General features: G+C 37.7%; 1 protein-coding gene across 4 annotated transcripts in view; it reads right to left on the bottom strand.

Moving 5' to 3' along the window:
- Window positions 1-430: 430 nt before the first annotated feature.
- SNX10 (sorting nexin 10) overlaps window positions 431-25,489 on the bottom strand; it is a 67,198-nt gene continuing 42,139 nt past the window's right edge. For all 4 annotated transcript variants that reach the window (XM_070369452.1, XM_005903689.2, XM_070369451.1 and 1 more), the window contains exons 3-7: window positions 15,003-15,089; window positions 11,478-11,578; window positions 10,816-10,914; window positions 2,730-2,939; window positions 431-2,276 (exon numbers count right to left, since the gene is read on the bottom strand). In XM_070369452.1, the coding sequence (XP_070225553.1) occupies window positions 2,195-2,276; window positions 2,730-2,939; window positions 10,816-10,914; window positions 11,478-11,578; window positions 15,003-15,089 (579 nt within the window). In that variant the 3' untranslated portion in view covers window positions 431-2,194. The remainder of the gene's footprint in view (window positions 2,277-2,729; window positions 2,940-10,815; window positions 10,915-11,477; window positions 11,579-15,002; window positions 15,090-25,489) is intronic.

The following is a 25,489-nucleotide window of genomic DNA, read 5'->3' as shown; positions in this document are numbered from 1 at the left end:
AGCCAGAGAAATATAGATTTGCTGTATATAAATCATAAAGCATCCAGGATAATAATTCTTTAAATTTGTTACATTTTAAATAGTTTTAAATAAACATCTATTTTGTTTAGTTATGTAAGTAATTGTTTTCTTTCTCTAAAGAAAGTTTTATAAAAATATGCCAGAGAAAAATAAGAGACTTGAACAAAGCAAGAAAGCCACTAGGGGCTGAAGTTCATTTAAATCTCTCAGCTGCTGGGAAATCAGTTTTAGGAAGCCAGTACTTAGATATCAAAACAACCAAACCAAGGCTATGCCTTATACAACTACAGTGAATATGAAATCAAATTTTAACAAAATTATCCATTAAAAATTACTGATGATTCAGAAATATACTGAATTTAGATCTAAGTCAGAAGAAATATATTGTATAAAATAAGCAACAAACAAGTTATTTTTTTCATGTTTAATGTGAAAATGATGATCTCATGAAGTTTACATACCACAGTATTACGCATTACTTAATATCAATTTTGACGGCTATAGTTTCATCATCTAAGAATTACAATTGGTGGCACGATATATGCTTTTCAAAACTACTGTAAAACAGAACATGAATACAAATACATATTGCCAAGGAGCTGGTGACCACACTGAAATGACTGAATGGCAAACTTCACATGTCAGCAAAATAAAAAGAAACTGCTAAATCTTTTTTCCTCCAGTATTAAAATAATGAGTCTTAGATGATAAAGTAGTAAGATCCAAGATACATTAAATCAAAATATTTACAAAAAGTTCAATAACATTTTAGACCAAACAGAAAACAAAAAGGCAAAATTAAGGAAATCATTCATATTCTAAATTTAATTTTTTCTGTTGAGTCTCAGTTACAAGCATTTCAAAGACTTTTAAAAATAATACAGTAACTTTTAATAAACTCCTAGTTAAAATGAGGGTGAGGTAACATTTAATTAAAGCAACAAGTTATCCCCCTTATATAAAGATATCTTCTTGTTAATTTCAGAGATATTTCATACCATTCAACAAGGAAGAAATATGAACAGTTATCTCAAGAAAATGCTGTCTTATCTGAAACTTGAAGTTCAATGTAGTTTATCTAAGATATTTTATCTTTGACCACTATAAAAAGAGACATTTTGTTAAATTATACCAATCCTTAGGCAGATGCCTTAAAAGAAAGGACTTTTTAAAAATGAATAATTAATTCTGAAATTAGCAAGTTCATATCCTTTTCTATATTATGGGAATATTTACTGGCAAATTTTATTAATTTTTATAAGATCCTACTTTTAACTTAAAGTAACAAGCAACCGTCACAGATACTGAAAGTTATCTAGTGCTAAGAAATTGCACATTAAGTCAGAAAATAAATCATGAACCTGTAATTCTAATTACACACAGATAATGAAAACAAATGGTTTGTTCCCAGAAACCATGTGTTAAAGCTGATTTTGAACAATGAAAATGTATTTCTGAATCTATATATTGCAGATTCTTACTGCTAAGCCACCAGGGAAGCCCTCTATATATTGCAAATATAAGCAAAATGACTAGCGCTATTTCTGGGCTTTTTATTTTTAAAGATGTAAACATTATTTTAACATGTCTCTATTCATAAGATACGTTTTCCATCTAAGTGTGAAATAGAATAATGGAAAGGTTAAACACTCTTAAAATATTTCAATCAACCATTCCAAAGCTCAGTGTTTTTCCAGTGCAGAGGAGGTACCCACAAAATTCCAGCTGCCTGTCTGAGAGAGGCATTCTGGTCTGTGCCGTAAGTCATACACATACCTGCTGTGTTTATGCTAACACTGCCCCAGTAATACAAGAAGAAATGCTCCATCTGGATTTGAAGTGCTACCTATTTACCTATCTTTTAAAATGCAATAAAGCCAACTAGATTTTGTTTAAACATATAAATCATTTCATCTGAGGGCAGGATCTCATTTTACCAATAGCGTGCGCTGATCAAGGAGAGTGCTGCATTCACAGGCTTTTAGCTTTTCACAGAAGCTTAGCCAAAATCAGACAACATAAAAATACCACTAATAAACAACACAACATCTTTACGAATTCAAATACTTAATATGACAGTGAGCTTTAGGTAAGAATATATTATTTGCAAGCTTTATTCTCTATGACTGGACACAATTTGCTATTCCTAAAATGGTAACATTAGAATTATTTTTCAGGATTCCTGCGGAGCTGTGCTCATTTTACATCCATGCGAACTGCTGTCATCACTACTATGTCCAAACCCAGAGGATGAACTAGAAAAGAAGAGAGGGGGGAAAATAATAAAAAGAGGAAATTGGTTTTCACAACACACTCAAAGCCTGAGTAACAGAGGAGAACTTTAATTATCTCCAGTCACAAAGAGAGACAGGAAATTTGGACTTTTAATTAGCCATTTGGAGTGCAGTTGGATATTTTTTTAGCTAGATAATTTAAACGCGAATAATTCAAGTCTGACTAAATGAAAGTCACATAATCAGAATGCAGATAATTGAATTTCTACTGCATTCATTAATTCAGTGTGGAGGTGTGTGTGAAGACTACTATGATGAGCTGTCACAGCTCAATAAAATCTCAGTCAATTAATTTTTTCATTATCTTAGTATTACATCAACAAAAAGTGGAGTGTATATATGTCTATACACACGCATATGTGTACGATGTGTTATATAAATACATATACGTTAAATCAAAATGCAAGGAAATACCTTTCTGAATCATAATCTATATCGTTTTCTTTTTTTCCTTCCTCTTCTTCAGGGAAACGTCTGTTCATCAAGGCAAACTTGTGAATTGCTTCTTCTACAGAGTACTTAGTCTGCCCAGATACACATGCCTCGATGTCTTCTGAATTTAGATGACTTTGCAGGAAGAGGTGAAGGCTGCTATCTGAAAGCAGAAGTGCATTCTGTAGAACCCTATGTAAAAGAAAAAAGAAGACATGATCAGTGCACAGGGAGGGACAATTATAGGACGGGAGAGAGAAAAACATCAGAAATGTGCCACTGAAGTGATTTCTCTACTATGGCAAACTTGGCATCAATTACAGACTCTCCCTATTAAAAGGATGAAAGCATATGTTAACTTTTATTCGATTATTTGGAAATTTAGGTGAGTAAAAACATGAAGCTAATAGTTAAGAACATCTGTTAAAAGAATAACTTCAAGGACATTTCTTCAATTTAACCATCTGTTATGACCATGTGGATTAATTATGGAAATATTTTGCTTAGATAGTCAGAGAAATTTATTCTGCCTTTAAAAAATTTACTGCCTACCAGCATGTCAGTTCTGTGATCTTTATTGGTTAGGCTGTCATGAAACATCAAAACTTTCAACAACTATTAAAAACTATATTAAAAAGTTAGTACATTTCTCAGCATGTCTTACATTTTCAAACTTTACAAAGATGCTTATATACAGGTTCACAAGGGCTCAATTGAGAGGGAGCATTTTTTGAATACTTAAGGTTGACCTGAAATTTCTCCAGAATCTTCAGCATATTTTAAAATGAGTCACTAAATAAAATTGCTCCCAGCCAGTTTTACCATATATGTAATTAAAGTATGATAAGTCAGTAACAAGTACATACTAGCCTTCCCACATTCCAAGATCAAAATTTACAAAGGGAATACAGATTTCAGCTAGTACATCATGGAGAATGAAAAAGTGCCCTGTAGCCAAAAGTACACATCCTCAAATTCGTTTTATCAGTTAATGTGTCTTTTCTGAAATGCATATCAAAGAACACCCTTATGTTTAAATAAAAATTGGTTTTCTCTTTTTAGCAACGATTTTGACATATGATAATTTAGTCTCTGTTAATAGTTCAATAATGGCAACCCACTCTAGTATTCTTGCCTGGAAAACCCCTTGGACTGAGGAGCCTGGTAGGCTACAGTCCATGGGGTCGCAAATAGTCGGACACGACTGAGCGACTTCACTCACTCACTCAATAGTTCAATAATGATGTAACACAAGACTCTAAGACCGGATGCTGGGGACAAAATTGAAACACTGAAACGCAAGTATAATTCTGTTCAACAGGATTTTCCATGTGGAGATCTATGAGAAATAGAGTATTTCAGACCAACAAAACTTACCTTATATTCTGCATTTTTAGATGCAGAAAACAAGTTAATTAGAAAAGTAAATCTCTTTTGATCATTCATATCAATTTACTTAAAAACCAAGGTCACTGGAATATTTCCTTCTCTTTCAAATAAGACAGTTATTTCTTAAGGAAGGCAAGCATCTAAAAATACACAATATCAAAACCAAAATCGGGCTGTCCTCTTTGCTTCAGATAGGTTTACAAATGGTTTTTGAGAAAACTTTCTTTACTGACCTACTAAAATGAAAAGTAAAACCTTTGTGCGTTTTTAAAAGGCAAAGCCTCAAGCCAAATAGCTAAATACTTCCACTCTTCCATGTCCTCTGCCCTGAATTCCCTCAGTAAATGACCGTATCACATGATAAAGATTAATTTACCAAGTACAAGGAGTAAAGTAGTAAATCCTTTTTACTACTCTTTGAGATTTATTTTCTACATTTATAAATGTTTACCACTCTTGTTTTAAATGCTTCAAATCAAGAGAAGATTTATATAGCAACGACCCATTAATATTAACTTGCCTTCGCTGTGAAGTTTGAACTGAGTGTTTCCTGTGTCCCTTTTTCAGTGGTTTCCTGCCCACGATGTTACAAGTAACTGTTCATGGGATTATACTTACTGCTTTGTTTCTGTTGGAAATGTGTTTTATTTTCTTTATAAAATAATGGGTAATCTTTAAAATTGATTTTGGATGCTTCGAGGCATTACACCACAAAAGTAATGAGCACTAATGCCAATGCTATTGGACACAAATTCATTTTAGCTTTATTTCATGTCTAAAGCAATTCTATTGAGCCTTGAACTGGTCACACACTGTTATTAACTTGCTAGTAACCTAACACATGGGTACAGCAAACAAAAGTGATCAGAGTCCAGGTTGATCAGGACCTCGAGGCTACTGTCTTTTTTCTTGAACTATAATTCAATTTCCAATTTTACTGTACATTAGACTCATTATTTCCCGGTCTTGTCTTTTCTGCTTCATACTGCCATCTGGAGGACACACAAGTGAACAGCCAGAGGGAGCTTGGCACACCTAGTTCAAAATTCTGAAAGGGGAGAAGGATGTGGCTGGGAACATCTGAAGACCCGTACAGGCTCTTGAGTGCAAAAACATCTGCCCAGTTTAGGTTTTGTGAATTTCCTCTGTCTGGTTAGCTAAATTTATGCCACTGTACTCCATTAATAAGTTTTAAATAAGCAAAAATAATTTTTTTATTGTATTTATGATTTTTATTTTCAGTCAAGTGTTTCATTCCAAAATTAAAAATACAAAATTTTCACAGTGTTTTCCCATCTGGTTCAGTAAACATAATTAGTTCATTTTAAGTAATATCTGATTTACTATATATCAGAGTATTGTGACTGCCATCATAATATTAAATCCTATTTTTACCCTAGTCATACTTGCACCACATTTTCCCCAAACAAATTTAATAGCAGAAAATCAACTTCAAACTTGACATCAACTTCAAACTTAAAATAAAGAGTACTTTGTAAAACAGTCAGTAAAATGTCACCTTTATAAGTCTCCATAAAAATAAATGTATATAATTTTCAAGCCCTCATAAAAGGAACAAAAAATAGCCTCTAGAATTTTAAAGGAATTTTAAGCACAAGGTATTTATAACATGAGTCAAAAGTTATTCCTTTCTCCATAATAACTTTAAACAAAGCAAAACCTGTTTTTCCTTGAATTAAACACATTTGAAAATCTGGTTTTCCTCAACATGAGTTTATTAGGTGTATTCTATATTGCTTCAGCTGAGAATATATATAGCTATGCAAACCATGTAACCCTAACTAAGGATGCCCTGAGTCTACAGAACCCAACATAATGATATATATGTATAGCGGCTGGAAGGTTAGCAGTTTGATGTAGAAAAAAAAAATTAATTCAGCCTGTTTACCTCTTACCATGAGAAAAAAATAAAACCTACAAATCTTCATTGAAGACATTCATGATCTGTGCTGTGGTGCCCTCTATTGAACATAAAGACTTATAAAAATTGTGTGTGTGTGTGTGTGTGTGTGTGTGTGTGTGTGTAACACTAGCTGTAGTGTTTCCATGATATCCTTTCATAAGAAATTTTTATATAAATTCATTAAATTTTTAAGACATACATTACTGTAATATGAAAGTCTACCTTGTAAGGTACATGTAGTTATATTAATGGGATGAATTCAGTGAAAGCTGGCACCCACTTGTGATAGCAAAGTGCAAAAAAATAGTAGGAATGCCAGTTTCATAGCTGGAGACTTACCAACAGAACTTATAATTTAGTCTATAACTTCTTTGTTCATAACTATTAGTAAAAGTGACTTACAATTTAAAATTAGCCAGGGAGGAAATCCCAAAGGGAGATTATACCCAAGACTGAGGAAAAATGAATATATTTGAAAAATTTCACAATCATACCAACTTTAGCTAGCATTTAAGAGTTCTAATTATAAAGCTGCCAGTTCCTGGGATTAATATAGTGCCTCCACCTTTCTTATAATTTCCTTATCTATAAAACTGAGATGAAACTTGACTCCTAATATTGTCATAGGTATTGAGATAAAACATGTAAAAAGCTAAATGTAGCCAATAAAATGGTATAAATTCCTCTTCTTTGGTACCTCAGCAAAGGAACAACTTTCTAATTTCTCTATGAAGACTGCCTGGCTATGTACTTTGCTATCAAATATGTATTAACTTCACAGATGACCTTAAAATGGAAAAAATACATATTTATATTATAGATACACACCTATGCACAGAAACAGCAGTATTTTGGTTTCAAAGAAGTTGAACATATACAACACTCTTTAACTTCAAAATTTATATAAAAACCAAGTTTTTTAAGAATTCAAAAAGTAGCATGTTTATTTGGGGCATTTATTGGGGAGCCCCCTAATTTCATTCCCCTTCATCATCACCAGTTTAAAAACCAAGTCTTAAAAATACACGCTAAAAAGAGAATTCCCTGGTGGTCCAGTGGTTGGGACTCTGTGCGTCCACTGCAGGGAGTGCAGGTTCAATCCCTGGTCAGGGAACTAGGATCCTGCATGCTGTGTGGTGCAGCCAACAATAATTAAAAATACATGCTAAAAATCTACAATACACAGGCATATTTCGTACTTTAATATTGTGGTGTTTTCTTCTTAAATTCCCAAAGTGCCCTACAAACAAGGAACAGGCTACCGATAGTAGCCTCACTTAACAGGTAACCAACAGAGCCTCAGGGGACCTCAAGGTGGGGTCAGGACACAGATGGCTGAGTTGCACGTTGCATCCAGTTTCCCAAAGTGGGCTTAGGCCGGGGGGACAGAGGGGTCCACGAGAGGCAGAGACATGCAAGGTTGCTATTTCTACACACACTGGACAAAGAACAGGACTATGTATCAGATTTGAGGGGCACAGAAAAGACGGTGGGGAGGACAGCAGGGGCCACAGCATTCAAGGCCTTTAAGTGAGGACTAAACCCAAAGTGTGGTATTAGACTCCTTGTTTCCTTCAGGAACAGACTACATAGAAGCACCAGCTTTCACTTTTTATGTGAAATTCATCTCTTGGAGACTAATGTTCACAGACCATAACGGGACAAATAACATCACAATGGTGTCTGCTCCATGATTTGACTTCTGGATGACATCAAGATTCAACTTTAATGAATCAAGACATCCCTGATAAGTATGCAGTTGCCTCCCCGCTAGAATGGAAGCTTCAAGAGGACAAGGATATGTGTCTGTCTTATGCAGTCCTATATCCTCAGTACCCAGCCTGGTCAAAAGCAGTCACTTCATATATTGGCTCACTGAGTCCTTTCCCAACCTTCCTCTGAATGACACAACTACCCGTGAGGCCGGTGGTGCGTGTATGACATTATCGCACTTTCCAGCAAACCAAGGCTCACAGGAATGAATGACTTTTCTGAGGTTTCAGAGCCAGAAAACAACCAGGAGCCAAGATTCACAGGAGACCTGGAACCCAATCCCTCCAGCTCCTGACCCAAGACACTTTCCATTATGACCTCTGCGTGAAATTCAACCAGCAAACTGCCAAACACAGCATGCAAGAGTAACCTAGAGTAGCTACGCACAGCCCCTCAACAGCCTGCTGACTCTCACACTGGCAGGAATTTGGTTGCCCAATTGTGCAAGGAAAGGTCACGTTCAAAACAATGAAGTAATTCCTGGTCAAAAAAACACAGTCCTTGAGCTTAACAAGCAACATAAGCAGAGAGACACATGGTGTCCTTTGATCTCAAATAAGGACACTTCTCTACAGAAAACACGCAGCTCCCCAAATGCTTACGGAGACTGCAGGATATGACTAGCCCTGTCCGGGACTCACTGGTGATGGCCGGTCTGCAGTTTCCCCCAGCAGCATCTGGAGTGACAGGCCACTCTGCAAACTTGTCTGTGGGGATCAGGTCTTTAGGGAGAGGCCATCAGCCACCTGGGTCTCATATAGACAATTAAAATTGGAGCTATCCCCAAAAGGAAAGGGCAGGAAAAACTTGAGCAGGTCTTTGTTCTGTCATGCCTAGGAAACGCCACAGAACACCACTGTGAGGATTTCTGAGGACTTGGCTTAGTTAGATTCTTCTGTTCTCTTGACATTTTTATTCCTCCATTTCCCGCCTCCACCTTTTTCTTTTCCAGCCCTCCCTCAATTTATAACCTTGGCTGTTTCTGTATGTCTCTATGACCCCTTCAAAGGAAAAGCATGATACCAATCTAATAGAAATAAATATTAATATTCATGTGGATACTTAATACCCAAGCCTTTGATGAGTGAGCCATAGAGAGAGAGAGAGCCAGAGGGCAGTATATTATTTCAGGCTAGCTCGAAGGTGCCGAGTAGAACATTCAAGATGGTTTCAGATCCTGAAGCTAGTAGAAAAAGAGTTCAGGAGACTGGGCCCTGCACTAACTAGTAGTCATAGGACTCAGCTTATTCCCTTATCTATAAATAGGAAGATAGAAAAATTAGCTCAAAGCTATTTCATGTCTAAGTGCATTAAAATAGTGGCTGATACTTGGCTATCACACATTATACTTCAGTCTGTTGTGAGTGCTTTACATTCATTAACTGATTTAATCCTCTTGACAGCCTTATGAAGTAGATACTATTATTACCCCATTTTACAGGTGGGCAAACACAAGCGCGGAGGAGGTAAAAGGCTTGCCTAAATTCCCAGCTAAAGTAGCAGAAGCAGGATTTGAACCCAGGCAGTCTGGCCTCAGAGTCTGTGTGCAGATTAGTGTGTTGTCCCATGGGATGAATATTCCAGTATTACAGAGTAGAAATTAAAAAAAGAGGAATCATAGCAGTGTGAATTCAAGTCACTTTCACTGCAGCACCAACCATAACCAAGTGTTCCAGAGTTAATAACCCTCTGTGTCCATGTGTGCTAAGACAATCAGTTGTGTCCAACTCTTTACAGCGCCATGGATTGTACCTGCCAGGCTTTTCTGTCCATGGGCTTCTCCAGGCAAGAATACTGGAGTGGGTAGCCATTCCCTTGTCCAGCAGATCTTCCTGACACAGGAATTAAACCCATGTCTCTTACATCTCCTGCATTGGAAGGCAGGTTCTTTATCACTAGCGCCACCTGGGAAGCCCTAATAACCCACTAAGACTATTCAAACACCAATAAATACTCCCTTATAAACATTCCCTCCAAAGAGTAGCAACAAGTTATTCACTTAGAGGAGCTCAGAACACTGTTAGCAGCCCACTGTAGAGCTAATGTTGGTATGTCGATCCTAAACGTTGTAAATACAGAGTTTCTAAGAAGTGCTTTTAATAAGGAACATTTGTTTCCTGGCAAATTTTACTCTTGTCAGCTAAACTCCCAAGCAATTTGGCTCTGCTTTATAGCTTAAGGGAGTATATATTTATTATCTGATTCAATTAGTTCATTGTTTTCTTTCTGGAAGGTTTGGTCCTGAATATGCACTGTGTGAGGTGAGCCACAAGATGGTGCTCTAATATAGGAAATGACTGAACACAGCGCAGCACAAATGGATTTATAGTTCTGAGGAGGATTAGTATTGGCTTCTATTGGCCGATACCTGAAAGTTACTGTAGAGGACTGAATTGTGTCTCCTTGAGAGAGATGTTCTTCTTAAATCCCAGTAACCTATGATCATGACCTTTGGAAATAACATTTTAGCAGGTGTAATTAAATTAAGGATCTCAAGACAGATGATCCTGGATTTAGGGTGGGCTCTAAATCCAATGATTGATGTTCTTTTGAGAGAAAGGAAAGTAAATCTGAGACACAGAGAAAAGAAAGACATGTAAGGATGGAGGCAGGGGTTAAACTAGCTTCCCTGGTGGTTCAGACTCTGCCTACAATCTGCCTACAATGCAGGAGACCCAGGTTCAATCCGTAGGTTGAGAAGATACCCTGGAGAAGAGAATGGCAATCCACTTCAGTATTCTTGCCTGGAGAATCCCTTGGACAGAGAAGACTGGTGGGCTAAAGTCCATGGGATCGCAAAGAGTCAGACACGACTGAATGGCTAACAATATAGGAAATGAATTACTGAGCATCCCTCCAAAGCAGATTATCAGCATTTTAGAAACAGGAACATTCTCTCCGGCTTGATCACAGGACCCTCAATTCTTACAGAGTGCTGTGCTCGCATCTCCCATCTGGCCACCAGAGGTTCTGCACACTTACTTTCTGAGGAAATCCTCCAAACCCTGACGGCGCTGATCTACATGCTGGCGATTGTTCATGTTGAAAAATAGGTTTTTAGATGGAAGTTCTGGCAGTTGTCTTATGAGAAAGAAAAAAAAATTTTTTTTAATCATCAAATCAAGGCAATTTAGTTACAGAAATCCCTCAAAATGAAAGCAAATCATGCATGATAATTATCACACAACTATTATATAATTATACACATATTTTATAGTTACATTATACAATAAGGGTATGAAAAAATCAGTTAACTTAAAGAAAAAATATTTTTAAACATTTTTGAGGACTTTCATGATCAATACTCATATAAATTAGTATAATTCAAGTGGTAAATTTTGAATTCAGAGGCAACAGTCAAAAAAATAAAGCTATATATTGCAATTGAGAAGAAAGCCTACAAAAGCCTTCATATATATCAATACATGTCAATTTTTTAATTGATGTATATTGTTTACAATATTAAATTAATTTCAGGTGTTTTCCATTGTTTTTCAGATTGTTACCCATAAGTTATTACAAGATATTGAATATAGTTTCCTGTGCTATTCATTGTTGCTTATTTTATATACAGTGGTAGGTCAAATTTTTAAATATTGACTATAATAATAAAGTCTTCTCAATATACTCTTTAAATCACTTACACCAGTAATGCATTACTTTGGAGTCTCTGCCTCAGCCACACAAATTCTCTGTACCTTCTTCTCACACAGGATGTTTTCATTGTAAAACACATGCTATTGGTCTGTTTAAAGAAAACAAAAAACATAAGCCTCACTTGAGGAAAATGTGCTTTTCTTGTATCCTTAACACTCTACATGCCCCAATATTCACTTAAAGTAGGATTTTAAAAATCAAAAATAGATTTGCATTTATGCCAGACTCAAATCTTGCATATAACCCACCAACATAGCATCTATGAAGACAGCTGGGGTGACATTAATGAGCAGTGACGTCCTGGGGCAAGGCATGAACCTGCCTTTCCCTGAGTCCTGACGTAGCTTCCCGCTCATCTATAGCACTCCTTTCAGAGACAAATCGTAAACATTAGACAAAATCCTGAAGCATAAATGATGAGTAAAAGCTCAGGGTCATCCACTGCATTTACCCCATCCATCCACCCACGGAGAAGTCTTTGGGGATTAGAGACACCTTCTCATGGTCCTCAACATGACATTGCAGAAGGCCAAGTCCTTGATACGGCCATCGCCACAGACCACACAAATCACCTGGGATCCTGAAATCACCTTTAAACAAGAGATCAGCATTCCCCTTCTCTACTAGGTGTGCAAGAGAGTGTGATTGAGTGAAAGAGGCGTGTGGTGCACAGGACAAGTATGTGTGTGGAGAACCCAAAGTCCAGTACTGGCTCTGCTACAAGGCAAGTGACTTGAACTCCAGTTCCTCGGATGGGAAAATGGGGATGAAATAGCACATCCCTGTTTCCCAGGGCCATTGTCAGGATTGACAATATGCAATGGCAAATGTTATCTCTTAATATTATCATTAGTTACTAGGTGTAACTGGTACTTTCTGTTACCTTAAGGCAGATTTAGGAAAAGCCACCCTCAGAGTCCCTACCTGAAGCAAAATCTCGATGCTTCTCCTATGGGTTTTATCCAAGGCCGTTTCTCCTTTGTGAAAAACAAGAGACTGGCTTATGTCTATTGGTTTTGTAAGAAGATCTCTATTCTGCCTATTAATTTCAACATTCTATTTCATAATCTTTATACTGCCAAATGAGAATTTTTTTTTGCCCCAGAGATTGGTATTATTTCAAAAACCGTCATCAACCTGCTTAATATGCACCCAAAGGCTGTTTTCTCTGGGAAGTGTCAGTCATAGCAGGCATTAGTTCCTAACTGTCCCCATGAGATGTATAGCACATATTCCTGAACTTTATAAAATTCAAAGAATCTCAGGATGCAGAGAGGTTAAGAAATTTGTCCAAAAAGTAGTTATTGGCCTAAATCTCATTGTGGACAATCTGGCAGCAAAATGCGCTAGATAAGAGTTTGTGGCACAATAATAACATTGTGTGTGTGGATTTCAAAGCACACCAGGGCCTCCCTCTAATGTGACTCTTGGGGGCTCAGTTGGCAGGCCGTTTACATCAGAGTTTGTGCCCCAGCAAGGCCTGGGTGGGCGCCCTGTCAGTGTTCTCTCACCAGAGAGGACCAGGTCACTGCAGAGCCTCCTGAGCCTCGCGCATAGACGGAGTCCAGGTCAGCTCCCTTCATTTCTCTGCTTAGAACCACTGTGGATAGAATAACTGGAGATCCATGTGGTGCCCACACCAGACAAGGGTCTATCAATAAGACCTTCATTTGCAGGACAAGCTCAGGAGAGAATACATGAAGGGCTACTCACCTCGACCATCTATTAGTTTAAAATTCCAGGTAAATGCTACGACTTCAGAGTTGTCTGGTATTATTTCCCTTGAGGCTAATTTAAATGGGTTAAACACCAGCTTCTCTACCCGCAAAGCTCTATGGGTCTGTGGGTGCAGTGTCTAAGCGAGGCCAACTAGAACTATCCAGGATCCCCACCCATTCCTAATCGTACAACAGGTGGAAGCCTCTTCAGGATCAGGCTACACTGAGATCACTGATTTATTAAGTTCCTCTAAATCTAGTTGCTGGTTTCTGCTATCTACCAAGCCAAGAACATGTATTTACTGTCAATTTATTAGCATCTCAGAGAAACGCCAACCACTACCACCACAGAAAAATGCTGAGCACCACCAAATAGTACTTGTGGAACCCATTACTTCTGGATGGAAATATTTTTTAACGGACATTTCTGAACTCACATCAAGCTATTTATGTAGAAAAGAAGGATCTATACTTTCATTAACTCCCTGAGGATAATTACATTTCATACCTACTATAAAGTGTGTCAATAAATATGTCAAAATTTGACCCACAAATTTTTTAGAGGAAGTCAGAAGGCAACTAAAGAATTTCATTTCATTTTCAAATGCTCAGTCTTATATATTCGTGTTATAATTTTCCACACAGAATGAATATCTAGTGTGACCTTATGAGTAAAACCAAAACGAAATCAAAACAGGCATACCCTGATAAACACCTTCAACACCATCATCAAAAAAAAAGTATTCTGAGTTTTTACTTTATTTTCTAAGTTGAGGAAGTTTGAAAGAAAAAGGGAAGAAAGGAGAAAAAAGAGAAGTTTAGTGGCATTGAGGTGCCCAATATAATAATTTAGCTATTAACAGTGGGAAGAGTAAAGAGTGGCTAAATTTTATCTCACTTGTATAATACTACACAGTCACAGATAAAATCTGAGCCCATTGCTATGCTCTCAAGAGAAGTCTGGACTAAATCAGACAAAAGAAGTGACTATCTTCATGGTCAAGGGCCAATAAACCATAGACACCTGTGGGCCAAATCCAGACGCCACTTGTCTTCACAAATAAATTTTTATTGGAACACAATTACACTCATTCATTTATGTATTGTTTATGGCTGCTTTCAGTGATTCTGAGAGTCTGTACGGCCCACAAAGCCAGAGATTTTTACTACCTGGCCCTTTACAGAAAAAGATAGCTGACCCTTATTCAAGATAATTATAGGAGGCCACACAACACACAATACTCCTCAAAAGATTATGCTACAGTATTGTTTCCAAATAAAATAAGTCATTTCTAGTTAATTACTTCTCTTAATTACTCAGAATTGAGACCAAGGCAAAAATAATTGCACATATTCATTTCCCACTTTTCTGTTCTACATATAAAACACTGTACATCTCTTTTCCAGAGAACTCTACATCCTCTCAGAACTTAAGATTTATCAGGTAATATAGTCTGCAGAAACATGCCATAACAGATCATAAAGAAATACCATTAATGAGCTATAAAAACTCTTTGTGAATTTTAGATGTTTCACATCTTCAACATGAAGGCAATAAACATTAAAATATTAATATTAACAAAGGTACAACGAGGAATTCAAATAAGTCCATTTTTCAACTTTAGGAACCATCATATTACTTCATTTAAGAGACAAGCGTTAGTTGCAATCATTCAAATTCAGTTCTTTGAATTAGAAACATTTTTATAAATTTCACTTATATCGTAGTACCCATCAAATGTATGCTACCTAAAAATTACTATGATTTCTATGTACTATTGATGGCATACTTACATGAATACATATCTCATAGTCGATATAAGAGTGCCAGAAGTCCTCCTTCTGAATCCTAGGATCTCGAACCCAGACACTTACAAATTCCTGTAAGGGCATCACAAAGAAATATGTTTCAGAATTGCAAGTAGGGCTCGGAAGGGCTGAGAGAAATGACTGTACTAGAACAAAACTGAAAGGAGCTTTAACCGATGTGGTTATAGTCCTTTAAAAAAACAAGAAGTTAATGAATCAAGCACCACAGGAAGTCCAAAAAACACTATTGCCACAAATGGAATTTCTACAATAACACAAAACAGAGCTGGGCGTGATTTGGTTTTACAGGTTATATGAAGACAATAAGAACAGAGTATTCTGAAACTGATTTTCAATTTTTAATCATGAAAAATAGGTTCACATTTTTATCAAGTTTTAAAAAATGTCATTTCATACTTCCTTCATTTCTCTGCATTAAAACTACAGGCCCTGCCTGATAAGTTACTTGCTAGAACACTAATAAGAAAGAGTGACAAAGGTCATGTGAAAAGCAAGCAAGGAGAGTTGGAAATGACTTCTGTGCACCCCGATGCCCTGAGAATAAGCAATACTGACTTAGTAATATGAATAGAAAGATGGGTGCTTTTGACATATGTTTCTATTTTTAAAATATACTTTCCCATGTGGTAAACTACTTCTTCATAACAACCTCATGTTACAGGTAAAAGAGAAGTTAAAAAATACAGAGTAGATAATTTTATTCCTTTTTAAAGATAATAAGAACAAGAAACACAGGGTAAAATTTAAAATACTTTTTTTAAAAGTGCTCTTCACTACATCAGCTTAATTTTAAAATATGAAAACATGTACAACAAAAAATTGTTATGTTTGGCATGATAATCTTTGAAATTATCATTTATTCATTTGGTGATTATAAATTTGCTAACTGAATTTCACTTTAAATATTTTAACCTTTTGTTTTGAAGAAAAAAAAAAAGACTTCAGGACTGAAATTGTAGGCATTTCTACTGCTTTGCTTTGGCACATCTGAGAAGCAGGCTGTCAATCCTCCAAAGCAGAAGGAGAAGAAATATTATGGAGTTTTCTGGACAAAGAACCTCCATTCTGTTATGCAGATAATAAAATCAGAGTTTGCAAGACAGAAAATTAACAGAAAAGGAGAAAGGCAGTCCACATTCCCTTAAATAGCTTTTGCTACCTATAAGTCTCACCTTCTAAAGTAATACTTTGTTCTTGCATTGGAGATTTCTACCCTACTGCTTGTCCTCAATATGCATACAGAGGTGATGAATTAATGCTCCAAAAAGACTTATTTTGAAATCTTTTCATTATGTATTTTTAAAGTCATTTAGAAGACAGACAATAAAAACAAGGCAACAATACAGCAATGTTCTAAACATTTTGGCCATTATTTCTTAAACACACATTCTTAATTATAAGAAGGATTATAAAAACATTTGTTGATAAGAGCCCCTCTTACATAAAGTGTGGCTGGTTCAGTGTAAAGCAGATCCTGCCCAGGGGCAGAAATGAAACAGAACCCAGGCACCGTGCCCTCAGGACACACTTCACCTCCATCTCCTAACCGAGTGTGTGTACATAACTCATTTTCCCGCAGTGCTTTTTACACACCCATAGTTCTTAGAAGGAATGAATCAATCATCAGTGAATCAATAAAGAGAGAGACAAATAGGTTAAGAATAGGAGAGAAGACCAGAGTCCAGGGTAGACCACATCTAACCCCCTAAAGTGTCCCCACACACTCAGGGCAAGACAGAATGTTGACAAGGGCTAACAAGGTTATCCTGCCCCCGTTCAGCCGGACTAAGGGAAGAGGCTCCTAGTCACCCAGTCACATGTAAGCCACACGCCCTCACAGGGTGCTGGCAGCTCCACTTTTCCACTGGAGAAGCAGAAGTTCTTGAAAATCCCACAGGGGAAATTTAATATTTCCAACAGTTCAGTGTTCCATATTAACAGCAGAAGACATGCACCCATTACTGAAATAGTGAGCCTTTACCCAGGTTAAACAAAAACGAAAAGACAAACAAATGCTTTTGTCAATTTTCTACAAACCTGTCATTCAAAAAAGGGTTTCTGAACTAAAATTATAGAATACACAGTTACTACAGCATCACAGACTCCTTGACCACTCAACATATTATTAATTGAAGATGGTAGTAACGACAAATATTTCTCAAAAAAATCAGGACTTTTCCCCTCTATCTGTTTGCTATTGCCCAACTACTAACATCTAAACTTTGAGTAATAGGTCCCTTTTCATGGAAAGAACACTGAAATTATGGTCACAATACCAGGGGTAAGTTCTTGTTCACTTACTTCCTAAATTATGTGCTTATTCACTGAGCCTCTGTTTCTACATCAGGAAAATAGGAATGATGCCTATCCAACCTATCTCAGCTGTTCATTAAGAGGATCAAATTATAAAATACCTGTGAAAGCATCAGGAAAATTTTTATTGTGCTACATGAAATCAAATATTATATAGAAAGGAAAGTGCTTATAAACCCAAAGCATGAAAGTCTTCCCATAGACCTTGCTGCTGCTGCTGCTGCTAAGTCGCTTCTGTCATGTCCGACTCCTAGAGACCCCATGGACTGCAGCCTACCAGGCTCCTCCATCCATGAGATTTGCCAGGCAAGGGTACTGGAGTGGGGTGCACTGCCTTCTCCGCCCATAGACCTTGGTAATAAGCAATTCAGAAAAGCTAACCCAATTATCTTTTTAAAGTACAAATTTATTAATTTAAGAACCTAGTAGCAAATACTTTAATACTGTAATTTTTCAGTAAAAGGCAGAGAGACCTAAAGATTTCACAGGACTCGCTCGGAGCAGGCCCCTCATAATATTTGTAGAAGGAATGAATATCATAATGACAAATTACAGTAAGGAACCTAGTTTCCTCATCTTAATGGGTTAGAATTCTCAGATTCTACCTTTATTAATACTCATTACATCTAATCTTTATGCAGGGAAGGATATGTTGAAAACAGATTCTAAAACTATGCTGGGAAAAAAAAAATCTCCTAAGAACACAGCAATGCACTTTAAATGTACACTCAAAATTAACTATGATGCTAAGTCTCCAAATACTTTCTCAGTCCTGAAAATCTTTAACTTGGTTGAAGTGCTAAATGGTAAGCTTCCTTCCTTCTCATTCCCTTCCACGTCTCTGTGGCCCTGAGAGCCATCCCAAGCTGCTGTTCTTCACATCCTGTTACCATTCCAGGGTGACCTCATCCAAACATATGGTTTCAAGCACTCAGCACGAACTGATGATTCTCTCTCCATCTCCATTCAGGCATCTCCCCATATATCCAGCCTCCTGCCTAGAAGGTTCACTTGAAAATCCCACTAGCGCACAGAGTCCACACCCTTCCCACATCCTCCTCCTCATCTCATCCCCAGCAACCCCAGCCAAAAATCCAGAGTCCCCAGACTTCTGTCTTTGACTCACTGACCAAGTCCTGCAGTTTCACCCTCCTTTGATACACCCACCACTCTATTCCCTCTGTGAGTGCTCTGACCCAAGGACGGATAGCATGCCCAATGTTAATGCAAGTGCTACTAATTGATCTCTGGGCCTGTATCCAATTCATCCCCCATACTAAAACAAGAACAGTTCCAAAGCACACATCTGATGATGTCATTTTCCTGCTGAAAATCCTACAAAACCTGTCCCATGACCTTCAAGATCAAGTTCAAACTCTGTAGCTAGCACAATACAGCCTTTCATGATTCTCACTCTACTTATCTCCAAAGGCAAAGCTTGGGTCACATAACAGGCCATTTCACGCCTGCGCGCCTCTGAACACGCTGTTCTCTTGCCTGGACTGCTGTCCTCATCCCGCTTTCTGCTTTTTCCTTTATTGTCATCATCTGGTTCTTTTATTTTTTGCTAACTCAAATCCATTTTCAAAACGTAACGCAGTCTCTAGAAATCCTTCTGGAATTCCTCTGGAAATCCTCAGATTTCTCCAGTCTGATTAATTTGAACTCTTCAAGCCCCTACTGCCTCCCGGCAGACCTTGGGAATCCTTTTTCTCGGTGCTTTGTTGCACTGTACTTACCTGCAGCCCTCCTTCACTAGATGCTAAGCTCCTTTAGGGTAGCTTAGGCTTTGCAGTATAACTTGAGTGCCTGGCACATCCAAAGCAGTCCATTAATATCACTTAATGAATAAATGAATGCCTGTAGGAATCAATGAATTGTCTTCAGGTGGGAAAATAAAGATGAGATCAAACTTCAACTGAAATAAAAACCTCATCCACTTGAGTTCTTGGACTCCATGAATTAATGATAAGTTATTTAGCAGCTGGTCTAAAGTTTATCTTAATTTAACAAACCCCTTCCTCTAAGGGCGTGCCAATTAACAGCACATGGCTACAAGAGCAATGTTTAAGATCTATGAGAATCAACTGTTTTTTGAGCACCCTAAACAACTCCAGAAGCACCTATTTACATAGAAATAATTGAAAATCATCCTGAGAGCTCCAATAACCGGAGTCCCCTAAGACTTCTACCAGATGACAATTTGTTTGCCTAGTTGGAGTTAAAATACGTACTTGAAAGTAATAAAAGTACATTTATTTTAAAATATTCCATAATTCAGATGGGCCTCCCCTCCCCCACTCCACAATTAGTAGGAATTAGTGAAGTTTCTCGATACTTCCAGCTATGAACAGCACACCCAGGAAGCCAAGGCTCACCTATAATCCCTTAATTAGATGCATCCCTCATGATCCTGCCCACCATCCTTCAAGGGAATGTTGACAGCCTGTCAGCCACAAAGGACAGCTCCAAGTTCCATACATAGAATCATATGGATTTCCTATGAAAATTGCTTCTGCAGCAGCAGTTAGTCAATTTAATAACCTTATTAAACACTTTAATGACTTCTTGGGCCTAATGATTATTTCTAGTATGAAGGAAGAAGTCAGGCAGAGTAGAATTAAAAATTTAAGCTTACTGATCCCTACTGTTCTCCATGTGAAAACAGGCTTCTGAAGAAAGACTGCTGCACTCTTTGAAAATCTAATTCCTATGTTGTCTTATAATAATCACACCTTGGTTTCAGTGTACCCCCTTCCCTCTCCCAGCCCCATTCCACGTTCAACCTTTATCCATGTATCCATCTACCTTGTTTTTTTTCCCTTAGTCCTTATATGAGATGAAATCAACAGTAAAAATCATTGTACTGAACAAAGCATGCATATGGGTCATGCACTGTGGTGTTTTACACACGTTTTCCTTTAATCTTTACAACAATCCTAAGAGGTCAGTAATATTATTATCCCATTTTACAGACAAAAAAAAAAAAAAAAATTGGCTTCTAAAGTTTGAACAACTGGCTCAAAGTCAAATGGCCAATAGGCTCAGCCAGGTTTCAAACTCTGGTCTGCCTTGCTCCAAAGCCTGTGCCTTAAACACATTCTCTCTGGTGGTTCTTAAGCAATAAATAATAAATCTCCAATTTCACTGTATTTTCAATTTCACATAAGTCCATTATTCTGGAGTAGAAAAAAATTATTTTCTTTGCTATTAGCTACAGCATCAGTCCAACCAGCATGCTCTCCTGAAATTCTGTCCCACTAGCCAGTACTCTTGCCTGGAAAATCCCATGGACGGAGGAGTCTGGTAGGCTGCAGTCCGTGGGGTCACTAAGAGTCAGACACGACTGAGCGACTTCACGTTCACTTTTCACTTTCATGCATTGGAGAAGGAAATGGCAGCCCACTCCAGTGTTCTTACCTGGAGAATCCCAGGGATGGCGGAGCCTGGTGGGCTGCCATCTATGGGGTCGCACAGAGTCAGATACGACTGAAGCGACTTAGCAGCAGCAGCAGCAGCAGCAGCAGCAGCCTCTCAAAGGCCTTATATTTTATTTTCATATTTCTAGCACCAAGCAAAGTACTGGCACCCATTAGTAAGTGCTCATGAAATGCTTGAAAATTAATTAACCAATTGATTTCCTAGAAGATTCAAAAACAAAGGATGTATAGGTTCTGTATGCTGAAAATTATAAGATGCTGTTGAAAAAAAATGAAGAAGTATATACTTCTTTGTATATATTTATGGATTGGCTGGCAACACTGACTCAATGGACATGAGTTTGAGCAAGCTCTGGGAGTTGGTGATGGACAGGGAAGCCTGCAGTCCATGGGGTCGAAAAGAATCAGACATGACTGAGCAACTGAACTGAACTGAACTGATGCTGAAGCTGAAACTCCAATACTTTGGCCACCTGATGCGAAGAGCTGACTCACTGGAAAAGACCCTGATGCTGGGAAAGATTGAGGGCAAGAGGAGAAGGGGGCAACAGAGAATGAGATGGTTGGATGGCATCACTGACTTAATGGACATGAGCTTGAGCAAACTCAGGGAGAGAGTGATGGACAGAGAAGCCTGGCATGCTGCAGTTGATGGGGTCACAAAGAGTGGGACATGAGTTAGTGACTGAATGAACAATAAAACTTTTAGAAAAGAAATATAGGAGAAAATTTTTGCAACCTAAAGTTAGACAAAAAGCTCTTAGATTTGACACCAAGAGTATAATTCATACAAGGTAAGAGAGCTAAGGACTTCCCTGGTGGCCCAGTGGTTAAGATTCAACACTCCCAATGAAGGAGGGCACAGGTTTGATCCCTGGTCAGGGAACTAAGATCTTGCATGTCACACACTTCAGACAAAAAAATAAAATACAATAAATAAATCCTTTAAAATGTTTAAAAAAAAAAAAAAGGAAAGAGAGCTAAATTCACCTCACCAAAATTAAAAGGCTTTGCTCTGTTACCTCCTGCAAAGAGGCTGCAAAGACAAATTACAGACTGGAAGAACATATCTGCAAATCACTAGTTCCTCAAAGGACTTGTAGTTAGAATATATAAAGAATTCTCAAAACCCAACATTAAAAAAAAAAAAAACAAAGAATTCAACTAGAAAATGGGCAAAACACATGAAGAGACATTTCACTAAGGAGGACACACAGCCAGTGAAGAAGCACATGAAGAGACATTTCACTAAGGAGGACACCCAGACAGTGAGGAAGCACATGAAAAGACGTGCAGCGTCATTAGCCATTGTGCATGTGTGTCAGTCGCTCGGTTGTGTCCAACCCTTTGCGACCCCATGGACTGTAGCCCACCAGGCTCCTCTGTCCATGGAATTCTCCAGGCAAGAATTTTGGAGTGGGCTGCCATGCCCTTCTCCAGGGGATCTTCCCGACCCAGGGATCAAACCCAGGTCTCCCGCATTGCAGGCAGAATCTTTATCATTTGAGCTACCCAGGAAGCCATTAGGGAAATGAAAATTAATACCACGATGATATGTCACTACATACCTATCACAGTTTCTAAAGGTATTATCGCTATTTTTTTATTTTAGCCATCTTGACAGGTATACTTTTTAAATCTTCACTGCAGTCTAGCTTTAATCTTTATAGTACAGTAAACATAACTGTGTTAACTGAAAAAACATTTATTCGGATTACAAAAAGATGAATACAGACAAAAGCTAAGACCCAAAGCAGAAGGTGTTAGGTGCTAGTGAGTTTCAGTTTTTTATAGCCTTGATGAGAATTTTCTATCACAAAAATGAAAACTTGTTTCATTTTGTACTCCCTTTCTCAGAACATTTTTTTCCTATTCCAAAGTATATACTATTTTATATGTTCATGTATTTGAACTGGAAGACTCATTCATTCAGTTAAAATCTGTTGAGCCCTGGCTCAGTGCCAGCAGAGAACAGAATTTAACCCAACACCTTATTCACCAGGGTTCTAGCTGGGACTCCCACATAATAATCTCAAAACTAAAATTTAGCCCGTTTCACACAAACTACATTCTTTTACAAATAACATGCTTGAAAGGCAGAAGAAATGTACCAAGTAACCTTCCTTTATTTCCTGATAACAATTATAATAAATAACCTAAAAGACATACTACAAGGGATGTTACTTGTCACTTTATAGCTTGAAGTAGGTTTAAATGCCACGCTCTGGCAGTTTTGAATGATGACTTTTAAGAAAGCTTTTATTACTTCAGAATAAATAACTGTGGGTGAGCTTTGCCTTTTGCATGAATTATAATAATTTGTGATGTTACAAGTTTCTCTACATGAGCAGCGTCCAGAATTAAGTACAGTTACCTTTCTGCATCTCATAATACATTAGGAAAAGTGAGTGGAAAAAGACTCACCTTTTACAACAAGAAATAATTGCCAACCTGTGTTAAACTACAGCACAAGAACACGAAAGATCAGCAAAATCCAGAATATGAAAATGTCTACAGGTCAAAAGATGCAGTTTCTTCAACAAATAAATTGTACAAGGGGGAAAAAGGGCAGAATAAGAGGTTTTAAGCAATAAATTAACCAAATGCCATGTGTATTCCTTATCTGCATCAGAATTAGGATAACCAAATATACAAAATTTTTTTCAACATCATCAGGGAGACTTGAACACTGAATATTTGATGGTATAAAGGAGTTAATGTTAGTTATTTAAGGTGTGATAATGTGGTGTGTTTCTAAGAAGGGTCAGTTGTTAGAAATGCATACTGAAATATTTACAGATGAAATTACACTATGCCTAAAATTCATTTCAGATCATTCACCGAGTGGTAGCAGAAGGAAATGGGTAGGGGTGGGGCTTGGTCTTGAATTAATAATGTGTTAATTGTTGAACCCTTAAGCATATAAGGGTTCATTATATTTTTCTACTTTGTATATGTTTAAATTTTATAATGAAAAGTTAAAACCAGTAAAAGAAGAGAAGCAAGAGAGGAAGAGAAAAAGGGATGGAACTCATCTCAAGAGGAGTGCTCTACGAAGAGACACATATGGCGCCTGAAAGTGAAAATAAGTCAGAAATGTGGATCTAGAAGAGCTACCCATGAGTTCAGCCGGTACTAACACCACTAACACAATGACATCCTAATACTTATCTACCTTTGGAAAATAAGTTTTTTTCATTATTATAAAAATAAAATATTATGTTACTAGAGAGAGAAGATACAATCGCAAATTCAGATAACACCATGAAAATGAAGTCCCCCTCCATTTGTACTCCTAGTTTCTTGTCTACCTATCTAGGACTTTTATCTATTTTTTTTATATATATATATATATATATATATAACTGGCATATATATGGATGGATATAGCATATATATATGTGCACATATATATAATATTATATACATAAATAGCATATATATGTCTATATATCGGAGAAGGCAATGGCACCCCACTCCAGTACTCTTGCCTGGAAAATCCCATGGATGAGGACCCTGGTAGGCTGAAGTCCATGGGGTCACTAAGAGTCGGACACGACTGAGCGATTTCACTTTCACTTTTCACTTTCATGCTTTGGAGAAGGAAATGGAAACCCACTCCAGTGTTCTTGCCTGGAGAATCCCAGGGACGGGGGAGCCTGGTGGGCTGCCGTCTATGGGGTCACACAGAGTCGGACACGACTAAAGCGACTTAGCAGCAGCAGCAGCAGCAGCAGTGTCTATATATGGATGTGCTCACTTGTGTCCAACTCTTTGCAACCCCATGGACTGTAGAGCTCCAGGCTGCTGTGTCTATAGAATTCTCCAGGCAAGAATACTGGAGTGGGTTGCCATTTCCTTCTCCAAGGGATCTTCCCAACCCAGAATTGAATCTGAGTCTCTTACATCTCCTGCACTGGCAGGCAGGTTTTTTACTACCAGAGCCACCCGGGAAGCCACCTGTATATATATATACATGAAATATATAATTTTTAATGCAAATGGAAGCACACTGTAAATACTGCTTCATACCTTGGTTTATTCATTGTACAATCTTTTAGAAATCTTCATGTGTGAGCACATAAAATTCAATGTTATTTGTTTTAAAATGAATTGTTTACTTTAGTACAGTTTTAAACATACAGGAAAACTGTTCAAAGATAACAGAGAATTCCCATATATCCTATATGGGATATGTGGAAACTATATACCCAGTTTCCCCGATTATTATACCATATCACATATGTAAGGAGGAAAGGAGGAAGGGAAAACAAATTGATTTCTGGCAATTGGGAAAGGGTCATGTCTTGTCTTGTCGCTTCCCTTCAAAAGTCCCCAGCATCACAGGACACCAGGTAGAGGTCTTGCTTATGGATATTCCTTAATATTATTCGTGGATTCCAGCTTAGTCAGTTTCCAATCAGAAATCAACATTAAAAAATGCTTTCCTAGAGCAAGCCCAAAATGTTACCATCAGTCTAAGTGTATCTTGGACATCCAAGTGTCAAGCTCAGAGCCAACGCATCCAAAATAGCAGCACCTCCCTCCTAACTCTCCCTGCAGGGGCCTGAGTGGCTGGGTCCTCACAGGGCCTGGGACTTTCCCAGACCCACTTTGGTTCTGCTCTGCTCTGCTCAGCGTACCTCCTGCCACAGAGCTAATGGATTTATTGTCACTCAAGTGTCAATGAATGGTGAA

Source organism: Bos mutus, chromosome 4, assembly GCF_027580195.1.
Source record: "Bos mutus isolate GX-2022 chromosome 4, NWIPB_WYAK_1.1, whole genome shotgun sequence".
Taxonomy (NCBI): Eukaryota; Metazoa; Chordata; class Mammalia; order Artiodactyla; family Bovidae; genus Bos; species Bos mutus.
Note: the sequence above shows the minus strand (reverse complement) of the source record. Positions and strands in the feature narration are given on the sequence as shown.